This window comes from Notolepis coatsorum, assembly GCF_963971535.1.
Source record: "Notolepis coatsorum genome assembly, chromosome: 8".
NCBI lineage: Eukaryota > Metazoa > Chordata > Actinopteri > Aulopiformes > Paralepididae > Notolepis > Notolepis coatsorum.
This window is the reverse complement of record NC_140172.1, coordinates 81,832,634-81,851,986: the sequence shown is the minus strand read 5'-3', so window position 1 is coordinate 81,851,986 and position 19,353 is coordinate 81,832,634. Positions and strand designations below refer to the sequence as shown.

The window sequence follows — 19,353 nt, the reverse complement described above, 5'->3', positions numbered from 1 at the left end:
TTTTTACTTTTTTACATGCAAGTTTGAGGCCCTGAGAAAAATAAATGTAAGCCTGGAACATGCCAAAAAAACTGCAGGGCCCTAACTTTGTAAACGACAAAAATGAAACTGGTAGCTTTCTAGCTTAGAACAAGGGCATAATTCCTCTGAGGAAGTTGATTTATTCAGTTACAAAAGTGACTCATTCAAACTATATTTGCCATTATTGCCAAGCGAACTAAAACTTAATTGAACACCATTCTATCTTTTGAAGGCCACCCTCTGTACAATATGTTTGATGCTCTGTTAAACTCATTTAGTGATGGTTTTTGATGCCTCGATGCTCTACCGAGCGATTGAGAAGGTCCTTTGTTCCTGCTGCGGTTACATTCTTTAACGAACACCACTAGCTCTGTGTTGAGAGCCGCTCTTCTTTTTACTGCGTTATGTAACTTGTACTGTATGTAATTGTCTCTTGTTTGTGTATTTTGTATTCGCTCTGGTAGCAAACCATGTTTCCCCTCGGGGATTAAGAATAAACCATACCATACCAATACATAGTGCACCCCTTAAGAAAATATGGAAGGCAACTCAAAATATACATTACCATTTACAAACTGTAATTGGATGAATGTTATTCATCAGATAATGTCCCCGTTACTGTAATCATAGGACATGTGTCTGCTGTGTTACTTACAGGTTTGGCGTAGGAGTCATGCACCGGTGAGATGATGCCCCCGATTACGATGAACTGCCCTGTTTTGTGCAGATATTCTCTGGCTTTTTCTATAAACAAACACACAAATACAGACAGGTTAGGAATGCAATTGTGTTACATAGTACCAGGGTTTTCCACAGGCTCTTAGGTTATGTGTGGTAGTGGTGGTGAAGCGGTCACCTACAACAGGCTGTGTACACAAAACATGCTTCTTGTAACCTTTAGGGCCATCTATTTTCATGATTTAACCCTTTCACTACAGAAGGTTAACCCTTTCACTGCAGCAATACAGAAGGTTAACCCTTTCACTGCGACATACAGAAGGTTAACCCTTTCACTGCCACATGACAAAGGTTTAACCATCTGTAGTGTGGTAGTGAAAGGTTAACCTTCTGTAGTGTGGTTGTGAAAGGGTTAACCATGTTTGAGATAGTGTTGATATCTTGAGATAGTGTTGATTCTTGATCATATCTAGATTATATCTTGAGATATGGTCCCCCATAGGATGGCAATGTTGGTCACTCTGTGCTCTATGGCAACATCTAGCCATATACTCAGGGGTGTAAAGTACTTGAGTAATGGTACTTTGTTACAATACTTAAGTACTGTTTTTGGGGATTTGTACTTTACTCGAGTATTATTAGGTTTGTATACTTGTACTTTTACTCAATTACATTTCAGAGGAAAAAAAACACACTTTTTACTCCTTACATTTAGAATGCAGACCTACAAAGTACAAAGTACAAATCTCGCAGATCCAACTATTTGAATTAGTATATTTGTTTCTCTGGCCGAACTAACGTTAACGTTATTAATCCTGCGGCCGCACATTATTTAAAAACAGCCAATCAAATCCCCATCAATGGAAAATTAACCTGCCCATACCCATGCTGATTGGTCCTTGTGCAAGACTAGAAAGCGGGGATCTTTGATTAAACACCTGTTATCAGAAGAATATACAGTCAGAAAAAAAGTTTGTACTTTTACTTTTTAGTACATTTAAAAGTAGAATTTTTTTTTTACTTTTACTCAAGTGTGTTTTTAGCCAGATACTCTGACTTTTACTTGAGTACGAGTTTGAGACGGTACCCATACTTTCACTTAAGTATCATTTCTGGGTACTTTTTACACCCCTGATTTCCATGCATCATTGTCTGGCAGCACCACATCCTATTAATTTCCTACATAGAACAGGATGATGTGGCACAGAGTTGGGATGGATTGGTGCGGTGTGTTCGCTGGACTGCATTAGCATAACTCAAACTATCAAACAAGGCATTGCAGATCAAATATGAATTAATTGCATATTTCTCACCTAAAATGTTGTCAGAAATATATCTTAGTGAACTGTTTAGGTGGAAAAATGTTTATGAGCACCCATTGTGAATCGGTCAAAACATCCCACGAGAACAGCTTGCGTGACTCACAGCGCCTCCCGGCGGTGGCTCTGCTGTACTGCAGTGGTGTGCAGTACTCTAAATATTAAATATTAAAATATTTTAAATATAATATAATATATTAAATAGGCTATATTTCTATCACCAGCTGCTGCGGTCTACAGCGAAATGCAATTCATGCCACAAAACTGCCTAAAATATATTATATACAATATATCGTTTTCTATATAATTGTATCAACAGATAGTAGGTAGTGCACACATGCACTGCATGGCACAATATAGGGTGAATGTCTCTAGCCGAGAGGGGCTGCCGATTTGGGGGGGGGATAGATTCGTTCAGGTGTGGCTGGTGATGTGAGCCCGAATACCATAGAGGAAGACTGAAGGGGTCTGAAATACCACAGAGGAAGACTGAAGGAGTCTGAAATACCATAGTGGAAGACTGAATGAGCCTGAATACGATAGAGGAAGACTGAAGGAGCCTGAATACCATAGAGGAAGACTGAAGGAGCCTGAAATACCATAGAGGAAGACTGAAGGAGACTGAAATACCACAGAGGAAGACTAAAGGCAGCATGCAATTCGAAACTGGCCCCTACAAATGTCCTAACCCAGTTGTACAGTAAATGACCAAGTATGGCTTTGTCAGTATTCCAATGTACAACAGTGTACAGTGTCCCCCCCTACCCCCCCCCCCCCCCACCTCCAATGTACATCCCCCCACCCACCCACCCACCCCACCCCACCTACCCAACCTCCTCCAATGTACAGTTTCTACGTCAAATGTATATACACTCTTTTTCTGGACACTTTTTGTATCACAAACAGTACTGTATTTGTGAATCTGGTTAGGTATGTCATAAATGTATAGATGTAGCAGTACTGTCTATCTGTATGTCGTGTATGTCATATGTTATGATGAATTGAAAATGGGGGACCCTGATGTAAACAAGACGAAAGTCTCTCTCTGGTCTGCATCCCCTTAACAATTGTATGTATTGAGCTGTACTGTACTGTACCCATTCTGCAATCTGTTAAACTTTTCAATCAATCAATCAATCAATGCTACAACCTACGGAGAACAGTGATAGAGGCAAAGGAGCGGTACAGGGATAAGGTGGAACTTCAGTTTGAACAGGCTGATTCCAGAGGTATGTGGCACAGAACGATGACAGATTACAAAGGCACCCCCCATGCTGAACACTGATGTCTCCTTGGCAAATAAGCGCAACACTTTCTATGCATGCTTTGGGGCTGTAAATTCCAACAACAGCCTACAGGCCACTACAATAGAAAGTAGCGCCACTGCCGATTGAGAGCATGAGGTGAGGAGGATGTTTAAGAAAGTGAATACCAATATTCAACCTGTCCCTAGAACAGTCTGTCATCCCCACCCGTTTGAAAAAGTCCACTATTGTACCTGTACCCAAAAAACCCACGCCCACTTGCCTCAATGACTATCACTCTGTACGTAGCTCTCACTTCCATAGCCATGAAGTGCTTTGAGAAGCTAGTAAAGGGCTACATCTGTTCCTCCCCCCCCCACACCCTGGACCCTCTGCAATTTGCATACCACCAAAACAGGTCCACAGAGGACGCCATAGCCCATGTGCTGCACACAGCAGCATCACACCTGGACAAAAGGCAGGGGAACGATGTGAGAATGCTATTCATCGACTACAGCTCAGTATTCAATACCATAGTCCCCTCCAAACTCGTGGCCAAGCTCAGGGACCTGGGCTTGAACTATGACCTCTGCCAGTGGGTCTTGGACTTCCTGACAGGAAGACCCCAGATGGTGAGAGGCGTCTATACTTTCCGTAGCCGCATTTCTGCAGGACGCTCTCTGATTGGCCGACGCCAGTTTCTACACTGGTTAGGCTTAGGCACTCTTTTGAAGTAGGTTAAGGTTAGAGTTTGTCTTAGAGCGTGACGGCAAGTTCTTTCGACGGTTAAGCTTAGGCACTCTTTCGAAGTTGGTTAAGGTTAGAGTTTGTCTTAGAGCATGGCTCTGCGCTCACAAAATGCGGGGCTTCTATCGACCCCTAGGGTTAAAAAGAAATCCGCCGGCCACAGAGCCTTTGTCTACCGCGCTCCCTACCTGTGGAACAAATTACCTGCCGTCATCAGGGGCGCCTGCTCTGTCGAAGCTTTTAAATCCCTGCTTAAGACCCATCTTTTCTCTCTCTCCTTCAACCTACCCTGATCTCACCTGGTCGGGGACTGACCTTTAGATTAATCTGTGTAGTTTAGTTATGGTACAGGGTACTACATGGTACCACTGGGTAGTTTACTACAGGGTAGTTTAGTTAGGGTACAGGGTACTACATGGTACTACATGGTACTACATGGCACTACAGGGTTTTACATGGCTCTACGTGGCACTACAGGGTACCACAGGGCACTACAGGGTACTACATGACACTACAGGGTACTATAGGGTACTACATTGCACTACGGGGTACTACATGTCTGCTCCTTTGCAGCACCACAAACATGGGAACTCTCTAACTCCCCCCCCCCCCCCCCCTTCTCTCTGAGTGCCCGTCTCCTGGCACTGACTAAGGTGATGGATGCCTCGGGGTCTTGGCCAAGATTGTAGTGACTGCTCTACATGCACCTCCGAGGCCTTGGATCAGTTATTCACCGCCGTCTGTCCGTGGTCCTGTCAACTGATTAACAGACTGTTAACAGATTAACAGTCAATGCGGTTTCATTGCTGGGTTAAGTACTTCCATTTCTATTCACATAATACGCCTACTTCATATATCTACTCCATTCACATATATGCCTACCACTTGTATCTATTGCTATGTCCGCCTACTACAATCTCATGAGCTGTCTAACGCCTGTCCCGTCTCCCTGTCTCCCTATGACTTGCTGTCCTGGAGTGTTGACCGGAGTGTTGGACGTCCCGTGACGAAGGCCGGGAGGTTGCGACCCCCTCTGCGTGCCCCCCTGTCTCCGGAGGTCTCGTAGTGGTGACCGGAGTGCCGGATGTCCCGCGATGATGTCGGGGAGTTTGTGACCCTCTCTGCGCCGCCCCCTATCTCCCTGTCTCCGGCTGTCCCTGAGCAACGATCGGAGTGTTAAATGTCCCTTGACTAAGACGGGGAGGACGTGACCCTCTTTGCGCCGCCCCTGTGCCTCAAATAGATTGCTATCAGCTCTATCTTTAATTTTTCAAAATGTACAGTTGCTATTGCATGCACTCATCTGTGTTCCACTACACACATGAGTGCATGCTTACCAACTGTCCGTCTGCAACACTACTATCACCAACATCTAAGAAGGGAGATCCCCCCTTGAATGGCCCTTCTAAGGTTTCTCTCCTCCACACTGCCTGTGGAGCTTTTTTCCCTATTGTTAGGTTTTAGTGAGTTTTTCCTTACCTTCGCGTGGGGTATGTCTGGGAGTGCTTGCATTCTTTCATTTATTTGCATCCATCTAAAAATGTTTGCACCTTATGGTGTTCTTGTTCTGTTCTTGACTTATTGTTATGTTTTCTTCTTGACTTGTTTAAAGAAGATCTGTACGGCCCATGGGGACATTAACGTGTGTTGTCGGGCCCTATAAATAAATTTGATTTGATTTGATTTGATTCAATAGAACGCCAGGTAGTTTGCAGGCTGTTCGACGCGGAAATGGGCAAAGACACACGTCACGCGATTGGGCAAACATGTCAGTGGCCAATCTGAGAGCGTCAGTCAGTGGCCAATCAGAGAGCGTCCTGCAGAAATGCGGCTACGGAAAGTATAGACGCTGGTGAGAGCAGGCAACTGCACCTCCTCATCCATCACTCTCAACACAGGGGCCCCCCAGGGCTGTGTTCTGAGCCCCCTCCTCTACTCGCTTTACACACATGACTGTGTATAGCAAAGCACAACAGCAACACAATCGTCAAGTTTGCTAATGACACAGCTGTGGTCTGATCTCTGCAAACGACGAGAGGGCCTACCTGGGAGAGGTGGAGAACCTGGCTCTGTGGTGCCAGGAGAACAGCCTCTCCCTGAACGTCAGCTAAATCAAAGAACTGATTGTGGATTTTATGATGTTTTTTTAAGAAGATTTTCACTACTGCATCACTTTGCCTGTGTGCATTTCTGACCAAAAATCTAAATAAAAAATCTAAGAAAGAAGTATTAACAAACAGCAAATGTTTACATGTTAAAGGATAAAAATGTCAAGGGACATTCATTTTCACATTAGATCAACACAGTTAGTGTTGCTGACATGATGATACAATGATGATAGCTGTGATGTTGACCAATGAAACAATACATTTCTGCTCAACTGCACCCACCTTCACATTCAATTACATAAAAAAAAACACAACAGACGACTCTTGGAAGAAATGTTTTCTCATGTTGTTTCATGGCCAAACTGGGCTTCAAACACTGATGAATCTGATCCACCTCATTTCCAGTGATGAATCTGATCCACCTGAGATCCAGTGATGAATCTGATCCACCTGAGATCCAGTGATGAATCTGATCCACTTTAGATCCAGTGATGAATCTGATCCACCTGAGATCAAGTGATGAATCTGATCCACCTCAGATCCAGTGATGAATCTGATCCACCTGAGATCAAGTGATGAATATGATCCACCTGAGATCCAGTGATGAATCTGATCCACTTTAGATCCAGTGATGAATCTGATCCACCTGAGATCAAGTGATGAATCTGATCCACCTGAGATCCAGTGATGAATCTGATCCACTTTAGATCCAGTGATGAATCTGATCCACCTGAGATCAAGTGATGAATCTGATCCACCTCAGATCCAGTGATGAATCTGATCCACCTGAGATCCAGTGATGAATCTGATCCACCTCAGATCCAGTGATGAATCTGATCCACCTGAGATCCAGTGATGAATCTGATCCACCTGAGATCCAGTGATGAATCTGATCCACCTCAGATCCAGTGATGAATCTGATCCACCTCAGATCCAGTGATGAATCCAACATAAAGCCAAATAGCAGGAAGGGAGCACAGATAAACAAGTCAAAAAAGAAGAAACCATCCAAACATCTATTTCTATTTCACATAGTCTCTGAACGATTGAGTTAATAAATAACGTACATGGCACAACACTTATATATAGTGTGCTTCTCATTCATGAGTGACGCATATACTGCTTTTTGAGCAAGCAATAGCTACCCTACCCAAACAGAAAGGGCACAGCGCTGTTGAAAGCTCAATAAATTGTGTGTAGGCCTGATTCCATTTCAAATATCCCACATAAAATAATCACATTTTCCCTACTGTATGTTGGCCTATGCAGCCCACACCTACAGGCCTATAGCCTGAGACTATAGGCGAAAAACAAAGGAAGCTCATTAGGCTATAATTAGCTAGATAGTAGATACTTGTCCGAAATTATTGCATAGCCTTAGCCTATGTTATTGGTCATAAACCAACACCCAGCCGAATGGATAAAAACGGATTGTTCAGTGTCCTACAATAAACTGAAAACCTCACGTTAAATGGTAACAGAGCATTACCTCGATTCTGACATAAACATACATCCTTCACTGCAGCCGTCGCCCAGTGGAGCACCCCCTTGTTGGACAGCATCGGTGTCTATGGAAGCGCAACGCTGTGTAATTTTGACATATCAAAGCTGAAAGCAGCAGGAAAAGGCCTTCTTTTACACAGCTCCTCTCCCATCATCACATCTGGAAAACACGACACAGCTTCCATTGTTTTGAATGCAGAAGAAATGCTTACCAAACATATGAATGTGTCCTTTTGTTATGGGGTTAAAACTCCCACACGATAGCAAAATAACGTGAGTTTTGGTTGATTCTGTCATTGTGCGTTGAAAATAATGTTCCTCTCTGAATCCCCTTTGTTTTGCTGGAACGTAGTGTTGTATCGTCGTCAGAGCCACCAGCAGCGAGAGGCGAGGTGCGGTAGGATGGAGTCTGGGAAGATGGAGAGCGGCGTCACAATAGTAATGTTTAAAGACACAGCTGACTGTGTTCCTAATTTATGCAAATGACATGTCGTCAGCTTGTGACTGCAACTTGTTCCTGTTTGCGGACGACTGACAAGAACAAGTTACAGGTTGAAAAAACCCTCAGCTCGGAACTAGGCAAAATCTGCATGGCTCGCTGATAACAAACTATCATTGATTGATTGATAAATGTCCTAACCCAACCCCCTCCAATGTACAGTAATTTACCTAGTATGGTTTTGTCAATATTCCAATGTACAGTTTTTCTTGTTTGTACAGTGTTTCCCCCCCCAACCCCCTCCAATGTACAGTAAATTACCTAGTATGGTTGTCAATATTCCAATGTAGTTTTGCTTAGTACAGTTGTACAGTGTCGTCGTCCCCCAACACCCTCCTACCCATTTGGTAGTGTGGCAGTGAAAGGGTTAAGGTTGCATCTCTGAATATCACTAAACATCCAATCTGAACGAAACTTGACACGCATTCAATTTGGATACAACATTAACAATATTTTTATGACTTTTGTATATATATATATGCACACAGACAGCTAATATTTCAGTAGAAAATAAATGTGCACATTTAATCCACTTGTTTCCTCAGTGGAGTAAATGTTTCTGTTTTCTGGGCAACATATTGTGAATGGCCTAAATTAGATTCCAAAAGTACATACTGTGAATGGCCTAAATTAGATTACACAGTTACAAGTACAGAGAACAACTAAATGAAGTCAGCATCTAACCAGAGTATAAAGGAGCAGTAGTGTAGTAGTATACTGCATAACATGTGTATATTATATGAAAAAGCTACAGAGTAAATATAAGTATGTACAGTATTATTACATACAATGGTACAAGTATGAATACACTATGATAATGAACCATTCTAGTGGTTTAAATAGTATGAGTAGATATAGATATATATACAGATTTAGATATATGTATATACAATGTTATTATACAGTGTTATATGAATACACTATAGGTTGGATATAAGTAGCTAAATGAAAGTAGGTATGAACACAGTGACAAATATAGATATAGGGGGTGCTCTGCAGTGCTTTCTGATCCAAGGCAGAGCAGTCGTCATACCAGACTGTGATGCAGTTAGTGAGTATGCTTTCTATGGCGTATCTGTAGAAGTTCACCAGAATCTGATTAGACAGATGGCCTTTCCAGTCTCCTCAGGAAGAAGACGCTGGTGAGCTGCTGGGGGCCCAGGAGAGGCCCTCAGAGATGTGTTCAGGGCCCAAGAGAGAGGCCCTCAGAGATGTGTTCAGGGCTCAGGAGAGGCCCTCAGAGATGTGTTCAGGGCTCTAGAGAGAGGCCCTCAGGAGATGTGTTCAGGGCCCAAGAGAGATGTCCTCAGAGATGTGTTCAGGGCCCAGGAGAGGCCCTCAGAGATGTGTTCAGGGCCCAGGAGAGAGGCCCTCAGAGATGTGTTCAGGGCCCAGGAGAGGCCCTCAGAGATGTGTTCAGGGCCCAAGAGAGAGGCCCTCAGAGATGTGTTCAGGGCTCAGGAGAGGCCCTCAGAGATGTGTTCAGGGCCCAAGAGAGAGGCCCTCAGAGATGTGTTCAGGGCCCAAGAGAGAGGCCCTCAGAGATGTGTTCAGGGCCCAGGAGAGGCCCTCAGAGATGTGTTCAGGGCCCAGGAGAGAGGCCCTCAGAGATGTGTTCAGGGCCAAAGAGAGAGGCCCTCAGAGATGTGTTCAGGGCCCAGGAGAGAGGCCCTCAGAGATGTGTTCAGGGCCCAGGAGAGGCCCTCAGAGATGTGTTCAGGGCCCAAGAGAGAGGCCCTCAGAGATGTGTTCAGGGCTCAGGAGAGGCCCTCAGAGATGTGTTCAGGGCCCAAGAGAGAGGCCCTCAGAGATGTGTTCAGGGCCCAAGAGAGAGGCCCTCAGAGATGTGTTCAGGGCCAAAGAGAGAGGCCCTCAGAGATGTGTTCAGGGCCCAAGAGAGAGGCCCTCAGAGATGTGTTCAGGGCCCAAGAGAGAGGCCCTCAGAGATGTGTTCAGGGCCCAAGAGAGAGGCCCTCAGAGATGTGTTCAGGGCCCAAGAGAAAGGCCCTCGGAGATGTGTTCAGGGCCCAAGAGAGAGGCCCTCAGAGATGTGTTCAGGGCCCAAGAGAGAGGCCCTCAGAGATGTGTTCAGGGCCCAAGAGAAAGGCCCTCGGAGATGTGTTCAGGGCCCAGGAGAGAGGCCCTCGGAGATGTGTTCAGGGCCCAGGAGAGAGGCCCTCAGGAGATGTGTTCAGGGCCCAGGAGAGAGGCCCTCGGAGATGTGGACACCCAGCTGGAGACACATTCAACCTCCATCCCATTCAAAGTCAAAGTTATATTTATTGTAATTTTTCCATCAACATGTAAGCACGAGATACAGTACTCGGGTCTCGGTTATAATAATAATAATAATAATAATAATAATAATAATAATAATAATAATAATACATCTATTTTATATAGCGCTTTTCCAGGTGCTCAAAGACGCTTTACATGGGCAGGAGAGACAAACTATGGCAAAACAAAAAAACAGAACAAAACAGAACAAATAATACATGACAAAATAAAATTAAATAAAACCGACAGAATTAGAGGTCAAAAGCAAGATTGAAAAGGTGAGTTTTGAGGGCTGATTTAAAAGATGTCAGGGTGTTTGCATCACGGATATGGCTGGGGAGGGCATTCCAGAGGGAGGGGGCAGCAGCAGCAAAGGCCCTGTCGCCCCAGGTCCGGAGATTGGTCGTGGGAGGCGTTAGGAGGTTGGCATCTGCAGACCTAAGGCGACGGGTGGGCGCCATTTGATACTAGATAAACTAGAATAAATACTAAAATAAATACTGATCCTCATGACAGACATACAAACTGATTAAATAAAAAGCCAGTAAAACGAATCATTCAATAAAAACAACGAATTGATTGAATAGAAAATGAATCCAATAAAAACCAAGTCTAATTCAGTAAAAACTGATTTAATTCAATAAGACTAATATGATTCACTGATTAAAAGAGATAGGTGCCATAAAGTGCTACGGTGCAGTGTGCAGAGGCATGGCAGTGATGAGCTGCGATGAACTCACAGCATCCGGGAAGAAGCCATTCTTCAGCCTGGTGGTTCTTGCCCGGATGCTGCTATTCAGGACGCGTGTAGCTGTTCCGCAACAGTAAGTGACTTCCGGGGTAGGCCTGATTGGCCCCGACAGGCACGTGACGCGCAACTTTCTGCGCCGCGCGGCACGCTCCGCGGAGCCCTTACGGAATTACGTAACCGTCCAAATACGTCATGACTCTCATTCGGCGCTATAGCTCACCTGGCAGAGCAGCGGTCCTGCGATCCTGCGGTCCGTTGTTGGTGAGTTCGAATCCCATCAAATCTTTTTTTTTTAACGTGATTTTTTTTTTAACGTGTATTCTTTCGCCGGTTAAGGTTAGGCATGGTTAAGGTTAAGGTTAAGGTTAGGCATTGTTTCGGAGTTGGTTAAGGTTAGAACGGTTAAGTTTAGGCGCTGTTAAGGAGCTGGTTAAGGTTAGAGTTTGTGTTAGAGAATGGCAATATTCTTTCTATGGTTAAGGTTAGGCATGGTTAAGGTTAAGGTTAGGCATTGTTTCGGAGTTGGTTAAGGTTAGAACGGTTAAGTTTAGGCGCTGTTAAGGAGCTGGTTAAGGTTAGAGTTTGTGTTAGAGAATGGCAATAGACAGCCTATTTCCGCGCGACAGCTCTCAGCAGCCTCGTTGCGCGTCCTGAGTTTGCCGCGTCACGTGCCTGTCGGGGCCAATCAGGCCTACCCGGAAGTCACTTACTGTTGCGGAACCGGTACACGCATTCAGGACCAGGTTGCTGTCGGCACACCACACGTCAGGTGCTGGACCTCCTCCCTGTAGGCCGACTCATCGCTGTTGGTGCCATGTGTACAGGAGTGCAGTGGTGGAGGAAGAGGTAGTCATGAGGAGGGCTCAGCACACAGCGCTGTGGGACGCCAGTGTTCAGGGTGAGGGCGGAGGAGGTGAGATTGTCTCTAACCGAACATACTGGGGTCAAATATCAAGTTGCGGACGGAGGAGTTGATGTCGAGGTCCTTGGTTTTCATGAGATCACAGAATGTGGAGATGAGTTTGAAGGGGATGATGAGCTGAAGTCGATGATGCTGAGCTGAAGTCGATGAACAGCATTCTCACATGGGTGTTGCGGTCATGCAGGTGGGAGAGGGCGGAGTGTGGCGCTGAGGAGATAGCATCCTCCATGCTCCTGTTCTCTGGTAGGTGAATCAGTGTCTGTCCAGTGAGGGTGAGAGGCCACATTTGAGATGAGCCAAGACCAGCCTCTCAAAACACTTCATGGTTGTGGAGGTGGAGTGTCTCAGCACTGGCACAATGGAGGTGGCATCACGGGTCCAATAAATCAAACCTGGACTAGGTTTTGTAGCTTCCCACACAGAGGTCAATATTTATTTGGAACATTACAATGAATAAAAACTGGGATTGGGGTAGGTAGGAGATCTCTCTCGCTGGCGGCCTATAGTGTCAGTGCAGAGATGGTATCGGGACACCTCTATAGACTATGGGGACGGTCCCCTTACCTACCAGCACAAAGCAAGAAGCAATAGGGTCTGCCAAAAGGTATAGTTACAAAATGCCAAAACGTACAAATAATATGGGTGCATGCACCTCCAGTCTCACTCTCTCTCAGGCAGGAGTGGATCCAGGTGTGAGGAGTTATGCGTTATCAGCTGTTCCACATCATCATCCTTCCCATAAAAGACTGGTCACAACTATCCCTCCTTGCCAGATCGTAGACTTTACACACTGTTAGTCCTGTTCCTATGCGTTCTCATGTTTTGTGTCCTAGTTGAAAAGGCACTGTGGTGCAGAGAGACGCCGCAGGCCTTCCAGCTTTTGGCATATTATCCAGATTGATTTTTAGAAAGTCTCAACAGTAAATTTTATATTTTTTTTTAAACATGAAATGCAATTTTTGCATTAGTTGATTAGCTGATAGTTATGAACCATTAGCCAATTAATTTGTCTAATGGCTAAAAACGAAACGTTAACGTAACAATAAGCTTTCGTGTTCCTAATGTTACCAACTCTGTAGCAAGTTAGCTAATGTTAACATTAGTAATAGTGGCGTTGCCAGTTAGCCATCGTTATATTGGGTGTCAGCTAATGTAGCTAATGTTATGTAGTTACCAGGGCAATCCCTGCAGATAGGTTGGTGACGTCTGGACAGCGTCTATATTAAATCCAGCCGAAGAGTGCTTCCGCATTGGCGTTTTGCACTCTGATTGGCCGAGCGCGCGCATGCGCATGAGCCGCGACGCGTTCCTCTAGCCAGGAATCGAAACTCCGTTTAAGCTCCAGAGAGCGAGGCTGAAAATCCACAGTTCTTGCCCCACTGATGGGAGCCGAATCCCGGATCCGAGTTTTCTGATGAATACCCCCAAAATATGGAGGTCCCGAACGCAATTAAGTATTGATTACGCCGTAACGAATCATTAAAAAAATATACCGTTAACTGGAGTATGTTGTTTCTTTACATATATGTTGGATTAGAGAATTGGTTTGTCATGACAATCCAATAAAAAATTGCGATTTACCCGGTGGCTACAACAACACACAGTAACTACATGCATCATTGTTTACAATGAACGGTGGGGCTGGGCTGGGGCGCGCGGTGCTCCGTTAAAATGACTGACTTCGCATATAGACTAGGCATTTACAGCTGTCCCAATGTAAATGTGCCTTCCTCGGTGCGCTTCCGCTCGCTCAAGTCATCGGTCCAGTGTGCCTGACCAGGCGCGCGATCCCGCGAGGGAGCCGCGCGTGAAATTCGTGCGCGTTCAGTGTGCCCGTCGCCGCGTCGCGAGCCAATGGCAGTGACATGATGGGAATAATCGGACGCGTTAAACAGCAATCAATTAATTTAATATAACAGTCCGGTTCTGTGTTTGTTTGTGTCTGTAGATTGTTGGTGAACAACTAACTTTAGGTTAGTTTAACGCGTCCGTGTTGATTAGCCCCACCGTTCATTGTAAACAATGATGTGTGTTGTTGTAGCCACCTGGTAAATCGCGATTTTTTATTGGATTGTCATGACAAACCAATTCTCTATATGTAAAGAAACAACATACTCCAGTTAAAGGTATATTTTTTTAATGATTCGTTACGGCGTAATAAATACTTAATTGCGTTCGGGACCTCCATATTTTGGGGGTATTCATCAGAAAACTCGGATCCGGGATTCGGCTCCCATCAGTGGGGCAAGAACTGTGGATTTTCAGCCTCGCTCTCTGGAGCTTAAACGGAGTTTCGATTCCTGGCGAGCGTGTCGCGGCTCATGCGCACGCTCGGCCAATCAGAGCGCAAAACGCCAATGAGGAAGCACTCTTCGGCTGGATTTAATATAGACGCGTCTGGACACACAAAGATCTGATTTGAGATCAGATTAGCCTGAGCCTCAGTCCAACCCAGTCAGTCCTGACAACTGGTTCCTGTAGTAAAACACAGACTGCAACCAGACTGCAAGGGCCTTTAGTCTACCGGGGAAATATCAGCTCTTCAGAGAACCCCGATAATTAAAGGTGCTATTAGCATTTTTATGTAGCGTAAAAAATAATAATACATCCAGAGATTTTAGAAATAAATAAAAGAATAAAAGTATTGTTTTTCCAGCCACCCAAAAATATTGATTGATTAAAATGATAGTTTTAAAGATTTTGGCGGGTCCAACATGAATGTTGTTGTTTACATGTTGTGTGCATGTATCCCCTCTCTAGTTCCCATGTCCCTGCGTGGAAGGCACTTGATTGGATAAATTACATGCTGGTGCTCGAGTGGAATGCACCCGATTGGATAAATGACATGCTGGTGCTCTAGTGGAATGCACCTGATTGGATAAATGACATCGTCCTGTCTCTATTCTCTCCTTCCTTTCTAAAACACTTGAGTGTGCTGTATCCAACCAACTTACTGCTTATCTCTTACAGAATGACCTCCTAGACCCTAATCAGTCTGGCTTCCGGACTGGCCACTCCACAGAAACGGCCCTCATTGCGGTCACAGAGGCACTTCACTTAGCAAAAGCGAAAGGCCTCTCCTCTGTCCTGATTCTCCTAGATCTATCTGCAGCCTTCGACACAGTCAACCATCAGATCCTCCTCGCGGCCCTCGCAGGAATGGGAGTGGCTGGCTCTGCGCTGACATGGCTGACATCATACCTCAATGACCGCTCCTACCAAGTGTCATGGAGAGGGACCCTGTCGGCCACCCGCCCCCTGCGGACGGGTGTCCCCCAGGGCTCGGTCCTAGGACCCCTTCTCTTCTCCCTCTACACTAAATCACTGGGTAACATTATCACGTCTCATGGCTTCTTGTATCATTGTTATGCCGATGATACTCAACTCTTCCTCTCCTTCCCTCCCTCAGATATCCATGTCTCTGAGCGGATCTCAGATCGGTCTGTCCAACATCTCCGCCTGGATGACGACCAACCACCTCAAACTGAACCTAAGCAAAACAGAATTGCTCCACCTGCCGGCCAAATCCTCCCCCGACAGACCTTTCCATTACCGTCAAGAATGCAGCTGTGACCGCGTCCCCGACCGCCAAGAACCTTGGTGTTGTCCTCGACGACCAGTTGAACTTCTCTGCTCACATCACAACGACAACCAGAACCTGCCGATTCCTCCTGAGAAACGTCAGAAGGATCCGCCCCTTCCTGACAAAAGAAGCCACCCAACTCCTCGTCCAATCAACAGTCATCTCCCGCCTCGACTACTGCAACGCAGTGCTCGCTGGCCTCCCGGCCACTGCCACCAAGCCTCTTCAACTCATTCAGAACGCAGCGGCCCGCCTGATCTCAAACCTACTGAAGTCGGCCCATGTCACCCCACTTCTTAGGGACCTGCACTGGCCCTCGACCTAGCGGCAAAGGGAACCGCTCCCGCCTACCTCCGGTCAATGGTCTCTAACTACACACCCTCAAGACCCCTACGCTCTGCATCTTCTGGCCGCCTCAGACCTACTCCTATCCAAGCTCCGGGAGGGTCATCAAAGAGAAGTCGCCTATTCTCAGTCCTTGCCCCACAATGGTGGAATGAACTACCCACCCCAGTTAGGACAGCCGAAACCCGTCCAATCTTTCGCCGTCGACTAAAGACACACTTTAACCATTATCTGAAAGAAAAAAAAAACTCTCTACCCACAAGTACACATGAGCACACACACACATGCTGCAATCGCTTTAAACAAAATGGAAAAGTCACTTTAAAGGAATGAGGAATATAAGTCACTTTAAGGAAAGAACAGATGTGGTTCTTGTATAGTATAGTTAGATATAGTAAGTATAGCACAATGACGGAGTTAAAATTGTATATTGTATAGTAGTGTACATAAGAACCAGTGCCTTCTCAGGAATTTAACATGTCTATTTTATCATGCACATCTTATGTCTTCTTATTACCTGTTTTTTTATGTCTATCTTATTATTGCACAATCGATGCAGGCATGACCACCCGCATTTCACTGTATGCCCTGGTATGTATGTGACAAATAAACCTCTTGAATCTAGTATGGTGTACTCTGTTGAAACACCGTTAAAGGCACAATCAGAGATTGTAGTATGGTGTACTCTATTGAAACACCGTCGCCTTGATTGCAATGTTTATAAACAATGTCATAACAGACCTGTATGACAGGCAAAAGTAAAGTTTAATTAAAGAGCGAGACCCCTAGCCCCTACTTACCAACAATGGTGTTGATTGATGGAGAGGGGAAATAGTGGCTCAGGGGTTAGAGCAGTCATCTGGTAATCAGAAAGGTTCCCAGTTCTGATCCGGCAGCATGTTGAAGTGCCCTTGAGCAAGACACTTATTAACCCTTAACTGCTCCTGATGAGCAGGTCGGCACCTTGTATGGTTGCCTTCATGAATGTGTGAGTGAATGAAGTTGTAAAGTGCTTTGGATAAAAGCGGTTCTATAAATGCGGTCCACTGAGGCCTGTCGCAGCCTCTCAGCTATTGCTCAATACTAGTTAGCCACAAAGCTAATGAAAAGTCTCAGTCTGTACCTGAAACCTGCTCTGAAGGACTCTACCAAAATATGTTTCAGCACGGATCGCGCTGATAAAGGACTCTACCAAATTAAATAGCATCACTGGGAAGTAGGAAAGAGGGCTAGGGTTCCTTTAAGGAGATATAAATATATCCAACGTTTAACAGATACATACTGGATTGTAGCTTTAAAATAGCACCAAATCACTGTAGAGGAACAGAAGTATGATGGCCATGCAGCAAGACAACAGGTTCACAATGATTATGGCTGGGATCATGGAAGCAGCGCTAGTCTGAAGGTTAGAAGAGGAGGCTTGTGACAGGTAGGTCACCGGTTCTGTTAGAAGAGGAGGCTTGTGACAGGAAGGTCACCGGTTCTGTTAGAAGAGGAGGCTTGTGACAGGAAGGTCACCGGTTCTGTTAGAAGAGGAGGCTTGTGACAGGAAGGTCACGGTTCGATCCACCGGATCGGCAGTAAAAATCGGAGCAGGTAAGTGAATGATTAAGGCTCTCCTGTCCCTCAATTACAACCACTGAAATGCCCTTAAGCAAGGCACTTAACCCCAATCTGTTCCAGTGGAGCTCCTAGTGGTCAACAGTGTCAGACTGTGTTTGTACTGGGCAGCTCCTAGTGGTCAACAGTGTCAGACTGTGGTTGTACTGGGCAGCTCCTAGTGGTCAACAGCGTCAGACTGGTTGTACTGGGCAGCTCCTAGTGGTCAACAGTGTCAAGACTGTGGTTGTACTGGGCAGCTCCTAGTGGTCAACAGTGTCAGACTGTGGTTGTACTGGGCAGCTCCTAGTGGTCAACAGCGTCAGACTGTGGTTGTACTGGGCAGCTCCTAGTGGTCAACAGTGTCAAGACTGTGGTTGTACTGGGCAGCTCCTAGTGGTCAACAGTGTCATACTGTGGTTGTACTGGGCAGCTCCTAGTGGTCAACAGTGTCAGACTGTGGTTATACTGGGCAGCTCCTAGTGGTCAACAGTGTCATACTGTGGTTGTACTGGGCAGCTCCTAGTGGTCAACAGTGTCAAGACTGTGGTTGTACTGGGCAGCTCCTAGTGGTCAACAGTGTCATACTGTGGTTGTACTGGGCAGCTCCTAGTGGTCAACAGTGTCAGACTGTGGTTATACTGGGCAGCTCCTAGTGGTCAACAGTGTCATACTGTGGTTGTACTGGGCAGCTCCTAGTGGTCAACAGCGTCAGACTGTGGTTATACTGGGCAGCTCCTAGTGGTCAACAGCGTCAGACTGTGGTTGTACTGGGCAGCTCCTAGTGGTCAACAGCATCAGACTGTGGTTGTACTGGGCAGCTCCTAGTGGTCAACAGCGTCAGGCTGTGGTTGTACTGGGCAGCTCCTAGTGGTCAACAGCATCAGACTGTGGTTGTACTGGGCAGCTTCCAGGTGTAAAATGATAGAGAACCAGAACCAGGATAAAAAATCAAGTTAAAAATTAAATTAAATGGCTGAACTCTGGTTAAACAGTGGACCTTTCTTCATGTTGGTTACAATGCAGATGTATTGTTAGTTTGTTACCTTTGAGGATTGCATTTTTTCATTAATTAAATTACTTTGGATTTCATCACTCTCTCTGCACTACTGCTCATAACATTTTAGCAAAACTCAGATTTGATGCTCCTGTGACAAAAAGTATAATGGGGCTCTATGGAGAAACCATGACACTCCCCTGACTATAAGTTGTTTCAAACAAAAACAGTTGGGAGTCATTTAGCCAAATCAGCATGGCTGTGAGTGTGAGTCTTTCACCTTTTACATATCTAGCTTTGGCATGGATTGATTGTTTATATCGCTAGCATGGCTAACAAATGTAAATATATTGTAGTCTGCCCCGTTGTTCTGACCAGGTTCCACTTTGCCCCCTTGACGAGTCTGACGTGGACAAGAAACCGGTCTATATCAACCAACTCCTTGATGTAACTGACCAGGGGTGTAAAAAGTAGCCAGAAATTATACTTAAGTGAAAGTATGGGTAGTGTCTCAAAGTCTTACTCAAGTAAAAGTCTGAGTATCTGGCTAAAAACACACTTGAGTAAAAGTAAAACAGTTTCTACTTTTAAAAGTTAAAGTAAAAAAAATAATTCTGACTGTCTGATGGCAGGTGTTTAATCAAAGATCCCCGCTTTCTAGTCTTGCACAAGGACCAATCAGGGGCAGGTTCATTTTCCATTGATGGGGATTTGATTGGCTGTTTTTAAATAAAGTGCAGCCGCAGGATTAATAACGTTA

At 45.3% G+C, this 19,353-nt stretch overlaps 1 protein-coding gene across 1 annotated transcript in view; it reads right to left on the bottom strand.

Annotated features, from left to right (window-relative positions):
* Positions 1-7,974, bottom strand: part of nmnat2 (nicotinamide nucleotide adenylyltransferase 2) — a 45,154-nt gene extending 37,180 nt beyond the window's left edge. Inside the window, exons 1-2 of the mRNA XM_084320069.1 lie at positions 7,833-7,974; positions 677-765 (exon numbers count right to left, since the gene is read on the bottom strand). Coding sequence (XP_084176195.1) covers positions 677-765; positions 7,833-7,917 — 174 coding nt within the window. The 5' untranslated portion in view covers positions 7,918-7,974. The remainder of the gene's footprint in view (positions 1-676; positions 766-7,832) is intronic.
* Positions 7,975-19,353: the final 11,379 nt, after the last annotated feature.